This window comes from Muscardinus avellanarius (assembly GCF_963383645.1).
Source record: "Muscardinus avellanarius genome assembly, chromosome: 9".
Taxonomy (NCBI): domain Eukaryota; kingdom Metazoa; phylum Chordata; class Mammalia; order Rodentia; family Gliridae; genus Muscardinus; species Muscardinus avellanarius.
In genome coordinates this window covers 15342734-15355666 of record NC_137795.1, presented here as the reverse complement: position 1 = coordinate 15355666, position 12933 = coordinate 15342734, and the positions used below count along the sequence as shown (strand labels likewise).

Here is a 12933-nt window from a genome sequence, read left to right as displayed (position 1 = left end):
TGACATTGGTTTGGGGGGAGTTTGACCATCTTCTTTAAAATTGATCTCCATTTATATCTAGACAGACCCTGGGATGCTTTGAGAATCAGGAAACCCAAGGGAAATGGGATGGAGTGCTAACACCTCTAGGAGGCCACTCCATCCCACCATCCGTGGCTCAGAAGAGGTGGAGGGATGCTGAGTGTCGAGGTGCCTGGGCCCATGGGCACGGGATGCTCACTTTCATGACAAGGTCATTCAGTGGTTGCTTTCACATCAATGGAAAAAGCAGCTCTTTCAAGTAGGCGGTGCAGGAGGCCACCCTTCCCAGGCCTGAGCCCCCGGGATGGACAGTGCATCAGAGCCCCTTCCTGGAGCCACTGGACAGAGGCTCATGGAGCCCCTTCATCAGTCAGCAGCCTTGCATTGGACCCCGACCCAGTGTTTGTGGTCCCCGAAAGGGGGAGGCCACCAAGGTCAAGTGTTCGTGGCCCAGGTCTGGAACTTTATTTAAGAGGGGCTTTGTGGCTTTCGGTCAGCATCTCACTGCCAGTGTACCTCTTGCTTTTAATGCCTTAGCATTTCACTGCCTGGGAATCAATTATCCTATGGAGCAATAACCTATATTTCATGTCAGTTTACCCTCTTTACCAAGAGAAAATGCTATCCAGTTTAAAGAAAATATCAGTGGATCCTCAAACAGAGTTTTGTCATATTTTATAACGAAATTTCCTTCTTTCTTTCAAAGTTGCTCCCCTCTATTGGGAAAGGGACAAAACTCTTGAGATTTTGAGGGCTTCTGGTTGAGATCCTCAGAAGCATCTGCTTTAATAAAAGATCAAATGGATGTGGTTGAATGATTTCTAGGCAGACCACTTATTCTGACTAGAGGGCAGGATCCACTAGTCAGTCCAGATGGGCTGAGTCCTGGCATGTGGGCTAGCAGTGCCTTCAGATGCCCAGTGGGTGTCTTAAAATTGAGAATTGTACAAACAGTTTTCTCAGAGAGGCATTACAAGGAACAGGTGCACATGGTCATCATGTGCTCTAAGCTGCCGGTCCAGTCCATGCACCAGAATTTGAGACCCCTGAGGAGGCCAGGAGCCGCTTTCCTGCTGACAATCATCTTGGATATTTTATGGGGCAGGGATGATGGACTTCCATTCCATCAGAGGACTCCATGAATTGAAAGCACACCACACAGAGGATGACCACAGCAAGGCTCTGGGTTGAAAGAGAAAAAGTAGCCCCTGTCCACAAAATACGTCAAGTAACTTTCTATACAGACATCTAGATATTTTTTAAAGTTTACTTTAGAACTTAGGCTAAAACAACATTGTCCCTAGCTAGATCTGGGTGTTGACTTGGATTTATGGGTGCAAATTAAGAACCTTGGAATGGACAGTGTTTTTTTCTGTGTGCCCCCACAAAGAGTGCCACCCAGATGGAGCTGGCTCTTAGACTTTCCAGGAGGAAATGACAATTTGTATGGGGTAATTAATATTTTCCCACATTTAGAGAGCTGTGTCTAAGGGAAGGAATAAGTGATTGTATCTCCAAATGAAGCGATGGTGCCTCTTAATATCTTGATTGTTGAAAGGCATGCAGCAGGAGAGTATTATTAGAAGGCTCTGCGCTCTAAAGCTTAAATTAAGTGTTTTTAAAAGAAGACTTGTGAAGCCGGGCGTGGTGGGCACACTTGTAATCCCAGCATCCAGGAGGCTGAGACAGGAGGATTGCAGTTCGCGGACAGCCTCAGCTACTTAGGGAGGCCCTTTGCAACTCAGTAAAGCCCTGTTTCAAAATAAAGAATAAAGAATAGGGCAGGGAGTGTAGCTCAGAGGTAGAATACCCCTTGGGTTCCATCCCCAGTGCAGCTTAAAAGAAGGAAAGAAAAAAAGAAGAAATGATATGAAGCAGTGCTTACCACTACTGACCATGTCCTGGTCTCCATGAAATTGCTGACGTTCACAATGTTCCTTAGCGTAAGAAAGCCATGTTCCTCCAAAATTCTAAATGCCCCCGCAGTGTGTGAGGGGTGCAGAGAGGCCACCCTGCTTCCTGCAAAGGGCAGCTGGACCCACTTCACCTGCAACTCCAGGCCCTCTTCACAGTCATCTGAAGCCATCGCCCTCACCAGTGAGAGGGGTTGACAGTGTAGGTGGACTGAAAGGAGAGGTCAGAGCCAACGCGAGTCTACCCACAGTGGGCAGTGGGCAGTGGGCGAGAAAGTGGCAAGTCTGTGAGCCCAAGACAGACTTGCAGGAAGAACCAGAGCCATCTTAACTTGTCAGCTCTGCTCAGGGGTTGTCTCCAAGCCCTAAGTATGTAGTTGCACTGCCAGAAACAAATTGCAGCCAGGCAGGTCTTCCAAACAGCCCTGACGATAAAACTATAGTAAAAAACTCCAGGTGGAAGCGTTAAAGCCTGAGCATTGACCAGTGTGGTGCTGAGCTTGGCTGGATCTGGAGGAGGTGTGTCTGATCTGGAGGAGGTGTGTCTGATCTGGTGGAGGTGAGTCTGATCTGGAGGAGGTGAGTCTGGATCTGGAGGAGGTGAGTCTGATCTGATGGAGGTGAGTCTGATCTGGTGGAGGTGAGTCTGATCTGGAGGAGGTGTGTCTGATCTGGAGGAGGTGTGTCTGATCTAGAGGAGGTGTGTCTGATCTGATGAAGGTGAGTCTGATCTGGAGGAGGTGAGTCTGATCTGGAGGAGGTGTGTCTGATCTGGTGGAGGTGAGTCTGATCTGGAGGAGGTGTGTCTGATCTGGAGGAGGTGTGTCTGATCTGGAGGAGGTGTGTCTGATCTGGTAGAGGTGAGTCTGATCTGGAGGAGGTGTGTCTGACCTGGAGGAGGTGAGTCTGATCTGGAGGAGGTGTGTCTGATCTGGTGGAGGTGAGTCTGGATCTGGAGGAGGTGAGTCTGATCTGGAGGAGGTGTGTCTAATCTGGAGGAGGTGTGTCTGATCTGGAGGAGGTGAGTCTGGATCTGGAGGAGGTGTGTCTGATCTGATGGAGGTGTGTCTGATCTGATGGAGGTAAGTCTGATCTGATGGAGGTGAGTCTGGATCTGGAGGAGGTGTGTCTGATCTGATGGAGGTTTGTCTGATCAGATGGAGGTGAGTCTGATCTGATGGAGGTGTGTCTGGATCTGATGGAGGTATGTCTGGATCTGATGGAGGTGAGTCTAATCTGGAGGAGGTGTGTCTGATCTGGAGGAGGTGTGTCTGATCTGATGGAGGTGAGTCTGATCTGGAGGAGGTGTGTCTGATCTGGTGGAGGTGAGTCTGGATCTGGAGGAGGTAAGTCTGATCTGATGGAGGTGAGTCTGATCTGGTGGAGGTGAGTCTGGATCTGGAGGAGGTGTGTCTGATCTGGAGGAGGTGTGTCTAATATGGAGGAGGTGTGTCTGATCTGGAGGAGGTGAGTCTGATCTGATGGAGGTGTGTCTGGATCTGATGGAGGTGAGTATGGATCTGGAGGAGGTGTGTCTGATCTGATGGAGGTGTGTCTGATCTGATGGAGGTGAGTCTGATCTGATGGAGGTGTGTCTGGATCTGATGGAGGTGTCTGGATCTGATGGAAGTGTGTCTGGATTTTATGGAGGTGTCTAGACTTGATGGAGGTGTAGCTGGATTTGGTGCCTGGTGGGTAATGGCCCTTGCCTCCACCCGGAGGCAGGAAGTCTTTGGGCATAACCTTCTCATGTTGTTCCATTGATTCCATGTAGGTGGAGGACGGCAGGTGCCACAAAAGCCCCCCAGGTGTACTCGGGGCCCTCCCCAGCTAGTCCTGCCCCCGCCCCCACCCTACCCTCCTCCCGACGGCGATGTGGTGGAGCCTCTCAGCCTTAATGGGGAAGGCACGGGTTTGGAGGCCGCAGAGTCGAGACCCAAATGTAGGTGCCTCTTGTTACCATTTCCCTCTGTGTGTCGCCTGCTCATCCCTCTGGGTGTCAGGCTGGTTTCTAAACTTTCTGTCCCTGCCTTCTTCGGATGTCCCTGCTCATCCCCTCCATACTCAATGCACCTTGTCTGATTTCACAGAGAATGCTCTCAGAACGCCACCCAGAGGCCCGTAGTGGTGGCGTAGCAGCCGTTGCTAATCATGGCCAGCCCTTGGCTAACTTTGTGCCTGTGGGGAAAGACTGGTAGCCGGGGCTATTGTCCCTCCAGTTAGAAGTAGCCTAGTGGGGGATGGTGGCACACACTTGTCATCCCAGCATTTGGGAGGCTGAGACCAGAGGATCGCGGTTCGCGGACAGCATCAGCTACTTAGTGAGGCCTTTTACAACTCAGTGAGACCCTGTTTCAAAATAAAGAATAAAGAATAGGGCTGAGGGTATAGCTTGGAGGTAGAATGTCCCCGTGTTCCATTCCCAGTACTGCAAAAAAATTAAAGGAATAAAAGTAGCCTGGTAAGTGTGTGGGCAACGCATCTTCCTGCAGATCAGCATCATGGTCTTGTCTTCAGAGCCCTGTGGCAGGCTAAAAGCGCGGGAGACAGTCTCACTGGAGAGCTGGGGAATTCGTGCATGAGTCACCTTGAGCCTCGCGGTCCATGGTCAGGCATAAGTATGGACTCTTCCCTGCAGAAAGGAAAACCAAGGAGCCAGAAAAGGAAGCAGTTGGAAGTCCAGCAATAGCCAGAATTGTAGCTACCTTTGGCTTCTATGTCTTGGCCTGAGTGGTCTGAAAAGGGACTCTCCCTGTGGTTTCTTGTTCTTTTCTGGACTATAGTGAGTACTAGGTGTAGTGTCCTGCCTCCAGATGGCTCTAGCTTTATGCATTTACCTGCACATGTTCAGAGGCATCTTCTGCGTGTCAGGCTGGGCTCCTGCCATGGTAGGAGTCCAGTGACCGCAGGATCAGTGGGGCTGCCAGAGTGTGCACAGCTCTCTGGTCAGGAAATTCACTCTTCTCTGCCGTTGGGCCCTCTGACCTTCCTCTGCCTTCTTTGGAAGTGAAGACCACTGGCTGGCATAGACCACCCAGCTACTACTCGATGGATCACTTATTCACTTTCCCTGGGCAATAAGATACTTCTTTGTTTCACAAGGATCCTTCAAATTCTTTTGATTGTCTTGACTTTGTACCTGCTTCTGAATGCAAGTCAATTGCCATAGGGCGTTCAAAAATTAATGTTTAATCAGACAAGTCAGTCTGAAAGGGTGCTGACTCCCCTGCCGTGCGTCTTGGAGATGGCGGGGGTTTTAAGTCCACAAGGGGTGGTCCTTGGGTAATGGGGGATCCAGGTGTGTGGCCCAAACCACCTTCTCATGCCTCGACACTGCCCGGGAGCAACCTTCTTCCAGCTCCTAAGAACTCAGCAGAGGAGGAACCTCGCATCTCATTCTAATGCTTAAATGTATTTGACTCATAGTCATGGAAACCACATTGACTTGAAGCAAAAGGGCAAATGGAGGAGACTGTTCATGGGTTCAGTGCCACACGTGTTGGGGATTTTCCAACCAACGTACGGTTTGTAGTCAGGAGCCCAGAAGAGAGGGAGCGGCCATAGGCTACCGTGTCTATCTCTAAGAGGCGGCCTGTCCACAGCCTGTTCTCTGGCCACCCAGGTGGACTCAGCCCAGAAACAGGCCAGCGTGAGAGAGCCATCCTCAGCGAGCCCGCTGACCCTTTCAGCCTAGATTTCTCCGGCCATTCTCAGCGTCTGCCATGTATTCAGCATGCTGTATTCGTGTTCCTGTTGCGGGACTGCTCCTCTGTTAGCAAGTGCTTGGAGGGTTTAACAGTCCTCAGGTTAGGTGCCTGATACATAATATGTATTCAGTAGAGAAATGATCCAGGATCTCTCTTGCTGTGTGAATTGTTAAGTATCAAACTACAGTGCTACAAGCTGTTTTCTTTGGCTTCATTAGGCTGAGATGCAGTCCAGGCTAGAGGCTGTCGGGTATGAGCATCTTAGGCCTAGCTCTCAGATGCTATTAACAGGCTCAACACAGTATCTAAGAGCTATCATTCTACCTGGGCAGGATGGGACGAGCTCTGTGGAACTTAGCACACCATGCTTTGCTTTGCTTCGTCAGCTGGTTTCTGGTTCTCAGCACCTCTGCAGAACCCCATGGTTCCAGCTGCCATGCTTTCCTCTCGTGCAGCCCTCTCTCCTTGGATGTGAACCAGCCTTAGTGACTCGTGTCTAGGGGTAGAATATGGAGCTGAGGATGTCACCTGTCACTCAGAGGAGAACGCAGAAGATGACTGTGGCTTCCACCTGCACATGCCCTCTTGCCTGCTCACTGTGTGGAAAGCCAGCAGTCCTGGTGTGGTACAATTTTGGAAACCCACCTGGTGAGTACCCGAGGGAGCCTCTATCCCAGGGCCTGTCAGGACCTGTAGCCCTCGGTTTATTGGTCGTGAGAGTGGGACCCTGCCGCCAGCCATTGAGTCAGGGCAGGAGCAGACCCCTTGCCACGGAGTCTGCAGAAGAGACCAAAGCCCAGGGACCTCAACTGAAGTGCCACGGGAGGCCTGGAGTCAGAGAACAATGTGGCACTGCGAGGGACCCGCGCTCTCTGTCTTAAATCCCTGCCTGTCGGGGCAGTTAGTTCCACAGCAGTAGAGGGCCAACACAAATCACAAGCCTAAGAAACCCTCCCAGAGCCCGTCCCTGCAGCGAGGGAAGGTCTTGTCTCTCGGAATGGGAATGTCAGCAAGGAGCAGGCTTCTGTGTGAGTTGATCCTGCGGCGAAGCGGGTCATCCGAGAGCTAAGCTTTCTCCATTTTCTCTGTGTTGTCTTCAGGGTGGGTTTTCTCCTCAGACTGGAAACAAAGGATCTGTGGTTTTTCTATAGGTCACAGCCAGACACCAGATTTCTCGGGGACTATTCCTTCTAATCAGCTCATAGGAAGAAGAAAACCTTTCCCAGAAACCCACACTGAAAGCCCCCTGCCCCTGCTCCATTGACCACAGTTGGTCGCAGATTGACCCAATCCCTGGCGAGAATGGAGACCCCTTAGGTAAGCCTGGCCCATCTGGACAGATGGAGGCAGTACCAGCTTTCCCTAGGATGTAAGGAAGTTGCTAGGCAACACTGGAGCCTCGTGGACTGGGTGCATGGGAAGCAGCGCACTGTACACAGAGTCCTGGAGGCCCACACGTCGCCTTCAGTTTAGTTTTCGTCTGCAGAACGTCAAGTGTGCTGAGCATGGGTTCAGAGCGGGGCGGTGAGCCCAGGGGAAGAGCAGAATGGCTGGGCTCCAGGAGAGCACAGCCAAGCATCTGAGAGCCAAGTCACCAGCAAGCTGACCTCCTGAGGGATGGTCCAGGACCTGCCGCCTTGTGCCTGCCTACCTCTGCAGCGCTCTCCTCTCTCTCTCTCTCTCTCTCTCTCTCTCTCTCTCTCTCTCTCTCTCTCTCTCTCTCTTCTCTCTTTTATTTGCTTTGAAAGACCAGAGAAACTACTGAAAATTCTCCTAGTCCCACAATACAACAGTCCTCTCGCCCCCTCAGTTTCTCTTTCCACAGTTTCAGTTACCCAAAGTCAACCAGGATCTGAAGCTATCAAGTGGAAAATTCTAGGAATAAACAAGTCATGGGTTAAGTTGTGCATTATTCTGAGGACTGTAATGAAATCCTGTTTCTTCCTACCTAGGACATGAGTTTGTCCACCAGGGCCACGCTGTGCCCACTACCCAAATATTAGTCATTCTCTAGCGGGGTATCACGGTGCTTACGTTTAAGTCTTACTGAGTTACTATCCTGACGTGTGAAAGTAGAGATCTTAGCAATTCAGATATGTTTCCTTTAAGTGTAAAGGTAAGAATTCTCAATAAGACAAGAGAAAATCTAGGTTGCTAAATCTACAATAAGCATGTAACATAATATTTATAGGGGTTGGGCCTCTATAGTTTCAGGCTTCCGCAGCAGGTCTTGGGAGCTGGTCCCTCTGGATACGGGGAACTACTATATTCCCACTCGGAACCCAGGGACTAAACGTCTTAGTAGTAACGTTAGGAATAAGAAGAACCAAATAGTGTTGGCGAATGACGTGTGTTGAGCGTAAGAGAATGCAGAGCATTGAATCTTAAGTAAAATTACCTCCTGTTGTGAAAAGCATAATTTCAGCTCTTCCTACATGAGCTGATAAGAGAAGATGGAAGCCTTTAAAGCCAGCGCGGGGCACGTGCAAAGGTGTGTGTGGCCAAGAACCAGCCCTTCCTGTCAGCTGGGAGCCTTCCATGATCCATGGGCAACTCCCTCGTCAGGACAACTGTGGGCTGAGTTGATAAACCCCTCTGTGCGTGTGGAAGGGTGATTAACATGGCAAAAATTCATCTTCTGGGATTTGGAGGTGTGTGTGAGGTTTCTTAGCATGATTAGAAGAACAATGAGTAATGGCTCTCTGCTCTGAATTCTTCAGACTTTTTTTGCTTCTTATTACTAAGCTATCATACTAAACTTTAGATATCTAATCATGTGCAAAAGTGTTCTATATGCATGTCAAAACTAATAGAATGGTGTGCATTTGGATTTTGCCCCATAGCATTCGAATTAACTTGCTTTCTGCTGGTGTTTGATTTCCGTCGAACCTCCGTCATGAATCAGAATAATGGAACTTACCCCATTAGTGGCATTGAATTGTTTGTTTACAAGATTTATAGTACTGATTACAATGAGGCAATTAACGAGATATCAATTACTTATGTCGCTTAGAAGACCCTGGAGATTTAAAATCAATGCATATGGAGCTCAAATTGCAGATCTTGGGTTTGCTTTGAATTTTTAAAATTAAACTTTCCCATGACTGTCATTTTCTTACACATTTTTCTGTAGCCGGCATAAGTAAATAAATCCTTTTTTGGATCTACATTTGTAGAGGACTGTACAAAGGATTCTGAAGGCATAGAGAATATAGGTCAGTGACAACCATCACATTACTGCTCTCTGATTGATTGTTAAATTTGTGAGCAGGTGTCCTATTCTGCAGAATTTTAAGGAAATTCTAAAATAGTGGAATCAGATGGAAGAAAAGAACTCCCACTTTGCATTAGAAAGTGATAATTTGATCAATACAAAATCAGTAGTAATAATGATAATTCACACTGAAGTCAAAGTGACCTAGAAGAGCAGCAGAGACCCTTGAAAGATTAGAGGCATACCCAAGTGTTGGCTGGCGTATGACTGTAATCAGTGTCTACACTCTGAGACCAGACACTGACCAAGGACTATGGGCAGACTGAACAGAGCACATAAAAAAAAGAGAAGATGGGACAAGAATTGGCAAATGGTCTCTGAAATCACCTGATGGCATATCCTAAAATTTGAGCTCCACCCAAACGCTCTTCCTGTTTCCTAACAGAGCAGTTAGTTCTTAAGCTTGCCTGCAGCCCTGCAGGTGCGTGGTCATCAGAGAATGCCCAGGGAAGAGCCCTTGCCCTCAACTGGTGTTTCTCTCCCACCTCCCTGGCCAGGCAGGAGAGCCTGCCAGCTGCCCTGGGAAAGGGCGGGGCATCCGGGAGAGAAGGAAGCCTGAGGGAGCAGAGGCCCTTTGCAAAACATGGCATGAAGCTGCCCACTGTGGGAGCAGCCCGTTCCTACTCAGAGGCACATTAGAAAAAAAGAGGAACTGAATTTGGAGCCTGTTATTTTGGGGTCTCAATAGCCATCAATCCACCCCGTATGGATTAAGGATCGGATGCTACTTAGGAAGGAAGCAATGAGAATCACAATCAATCTGTGTATAACATTAAAAAATACATAGGTGCTTATTTCTCTTGCCTAATTACTTCTTAGCCCTTTACTTACAGGGTACTATGTCCTAAGTTGAGAGGAAATTGGAGAACTTAGAGATAAAAAAAATGGAAAAGTCCAATGCTCTGCCAGCTTGTAAAAGCAGATTATTAAAAATTTAGGAATTTTTCAAGCAAATTGCTAAATAAAACCACTTTTTAAATAAATTATAAAGCTGGGCATGGTGGCACACACTTATAATTCTACTGCTTGGGAGGCTGAGACAGGACGATTGCAGGTTGGTGGCCAGCCTCAGCTAATTAGTGATGCCCTTCACAACTTAGTGAGACTCTTTCTCAAAATAAAGAATAAAAAGCTGGGGATGTAGCTCAGAATTAGAATGCCCATGGGTCCAATCACCAGTTCCACCAAAAAACATATTAAAAGGAAATTATATAAATTCACTGTTAAATAAGTAATATTAAAACAAAGGTAGCAGATACTAAAAACTCATCAGGTCTAATTGTTTCACTATATTTTGCTGTTTGTGTTTTTGACATTATTTGCATTTATTGGATCTCTATGATTCAGTGCTCTATATCGGTGCCAATGCTACGTGACCATGTGTGCCTGTTATGGAGTCTAATAGTGCTGGATCCGGTGGCTGACATCTCTGGTGGGAAATCAATCACAGAGAAAATCTTTATGGCACAGAAATTGGTAAAAGTTACAAAACAAGGATTGATTTATCATTTTGTTAATTGTCTAGATAAAACAAGAATGATTAGAAAGTGTTAGTAGTGCAGGTTAATTGAGTCAAAAGTAGGTCATATCTGTAGCCAAGGCTGTATCAATAGCACAAAAAAAATCAAAAAATTGTTCTCTCACCTTTCAGACACGATTATCAATTCCACAGCCTTCGTGTGATTCACTGAGTGAGTAAAATCCTAACCAACATCTTCCTGGTCTTACTTTCATCTGACTCCATAACATAAACAGATTTATCAATCTGCATTCATGTCAAAACTATATTTATCAGCAGAAATTATATGCAGACTGTAGGTCAAAGAATTTGGCAGAAATTAATGAAACCATTGTGAGAATCAATTGGCTACATAGAACTTACAAAAAATAGTATTGTATACTTTTTGTTACTTGTAAATTGTGTACTTCCCATTTCTGAACTAGTGAAACTTATACCATATATTTATACCTTTTCTCCTCAGGCAGCTAGTTACTATTTACCAGCATTTCACTGCAAACGAGTAACACATAGAAATACTACAAAGCAGTAAAACTGCTCAAACTGAGGACAAGTTTGATTTGTTCTAGGTCAATCAAGCCTTAAGGTGGCATACGTAATTCCAGTTGGTTTTTGTGTGTACTGACTCTGAGCTGGCAGTATAAAGTCAAATCAGGCATAAGAACCTTATTGTTTTAATATCAAGAGTTTTGAGAACTTCTTCCGAGGTTCATGAAAAATTATCTCCTTCCCAGAAATAAGGCGTGGATGCCACGAGTTTTTAAGAATCATTTACAATTTGTATTAAGTACCATTACTTTCTCTTACCCCTTCAAAATTAAATAGGGTAGGGCTCATGCCCCAAGCATCCTGCTACCAACAGTAGTCTCAGGTTTGGTAGTGAGTCCTGTGTTTTGGGTATTTGTACTTAGTGATGTGAATTCAGGCATAGCTCTCCTTTATCCTATTCCTATTCCCCAAGAGTTCGGGGACTAAAAGCCACTTGTACGCGATGGTCCTTTATTCCATGGGCCAGTCTCCCTTAGAAAAAGTAGCAGGGCTCCAGAGGCCTTGTGCTTTAAAAACAGCAGATGTCAGCCAGCTTGGGCAGCTGTAGCTCAACACGGTGATTAGCCAAGTACCTTGGATTTATGCCTGAGATTCACTGTGTGTGTACATCACCAGGTGGGGCCCATCGCTCTGAAATCGAGGGAATCATGAAGCCATATTACCTATTTACATATTACCTATTTACCCAAGATTTCTACAGACTACACAGACTTGATTTCAAGACGTAAAACACATTTGTTTGTTGGCTGGATGGTTGGTTGGTTTTCCTGCCAGGGGATGAGGGTCTCTCTGCTCGTAAAGATTCTAAGGCTTCAGATCAAATCCAAGGAATTTTATTTGACAACCCGAAAGGCTTACAATGAGGACATGCTTCCCACAGGAAGCAGAATCCTGGATGATGGGCCAAGAGATCCTTTTAGTAATGGAGCTAGAGAAAGGTCAGAAGGAAACGAGGAAGCAAGTGATACGATTCGGCCACAGAACGCTCTCTGTGCAGTGCTGATTAATCTCCAGGGCCTCAGGAAGAACGTGGAGACATGCATTTCTCGCAAGCCCTGCTCACTCTGTGCCTATTCTCCCCACAGTTTATTGCTGTGCGTCTTTCCCGACGCACACCAAGCGCTTCTGACTGACAGGCTCCTCCCGCCCGAGCTTTCCTGTGTCTCCGCCGCCCTGATTCTGCTGCTGCTGCCGTTTGTCCATCTTTCAGGATAAAAGGGCTCATTTGTCCACCCACAGTTTACTTTGTTTAGAATTTACATATAAATGCATACATTGCAAGAGATTCCTTTGGCTGAGGTGCTTATTTTCTCTGTGGGCGCTAAGGGCTTCTTCATGTGTTCTCGGTTGAGAGTATGGACCTGGATGTGTACATCTGTTCCCTTGAACAGATTACCAATTCCCTGATTATTAATTCACGCTTTTCTTCCTGGTTACTCTGTCACAGAATTTATTCTCCATTTTCCTTAAAACTACATCGTGTACATAAGTTGTTCAGTGTTATAAAGTTGGATAGAGCTCAAATAGTCCGTCTACCAGGTAAAACAAAGCGTGTGAGCCCAAACACGGGAACCATAAGCACAGCCAGTAGGAACACAGAGCCTGTGATGTGGACCCATCCATTCAAGGAGATGCAGGACCCAACTGGGCTTCTCAGGTTTCTCTATTATCCTGTTCTCAACTGTTTGGCCAGTTTACCTAAAGAAAAAGAGAGAGAGAAGAGGGGTGTGTCTGGCATCATCCATTCACTATTCATGTATTTATTCCCAGACACTAATTGAGCTCTTACCTGATGCTAGGCCTTATGCCAACATTTGGGGTAATAATAAATAGCAAACATGGGTTTTATTTATCTGTGGCTCCTTATACGCACAGGGAAAAAAAAAAGCAATGATAGCTCCATTTGATAACCACTTGGCCCGAGGATCATACAAGTGGTGCAAGTGCCCA

At 46.9% G+C, this 12933-nt stretch overlaps 1 protein-coding gene across 1 annotated transcript in view; it reads left to right on the top strand.

Moving 5' to 3' along the window:
* Positions 1 to 12112, top strand: part of LOC308267199 (protein cordon-bleu-like) — a gene marked incomplete at both ends in the record, with an annotated part of 75221 nt that extends 63109 nt beyond the window's left edge. Inside the window, one exon of the mRNA XM_080701762.1 lies at positions 12069 to 12112. Within this exon, the coding sequence (XP_080557888.1) occupies positions 12069 to 12112 (44 nt within the window). The remainder of the gene's footprint in view (positions 1 to 12068) is intronic.
* Positions 12113 to 12933: the final 821 nt, after the last annotated feature.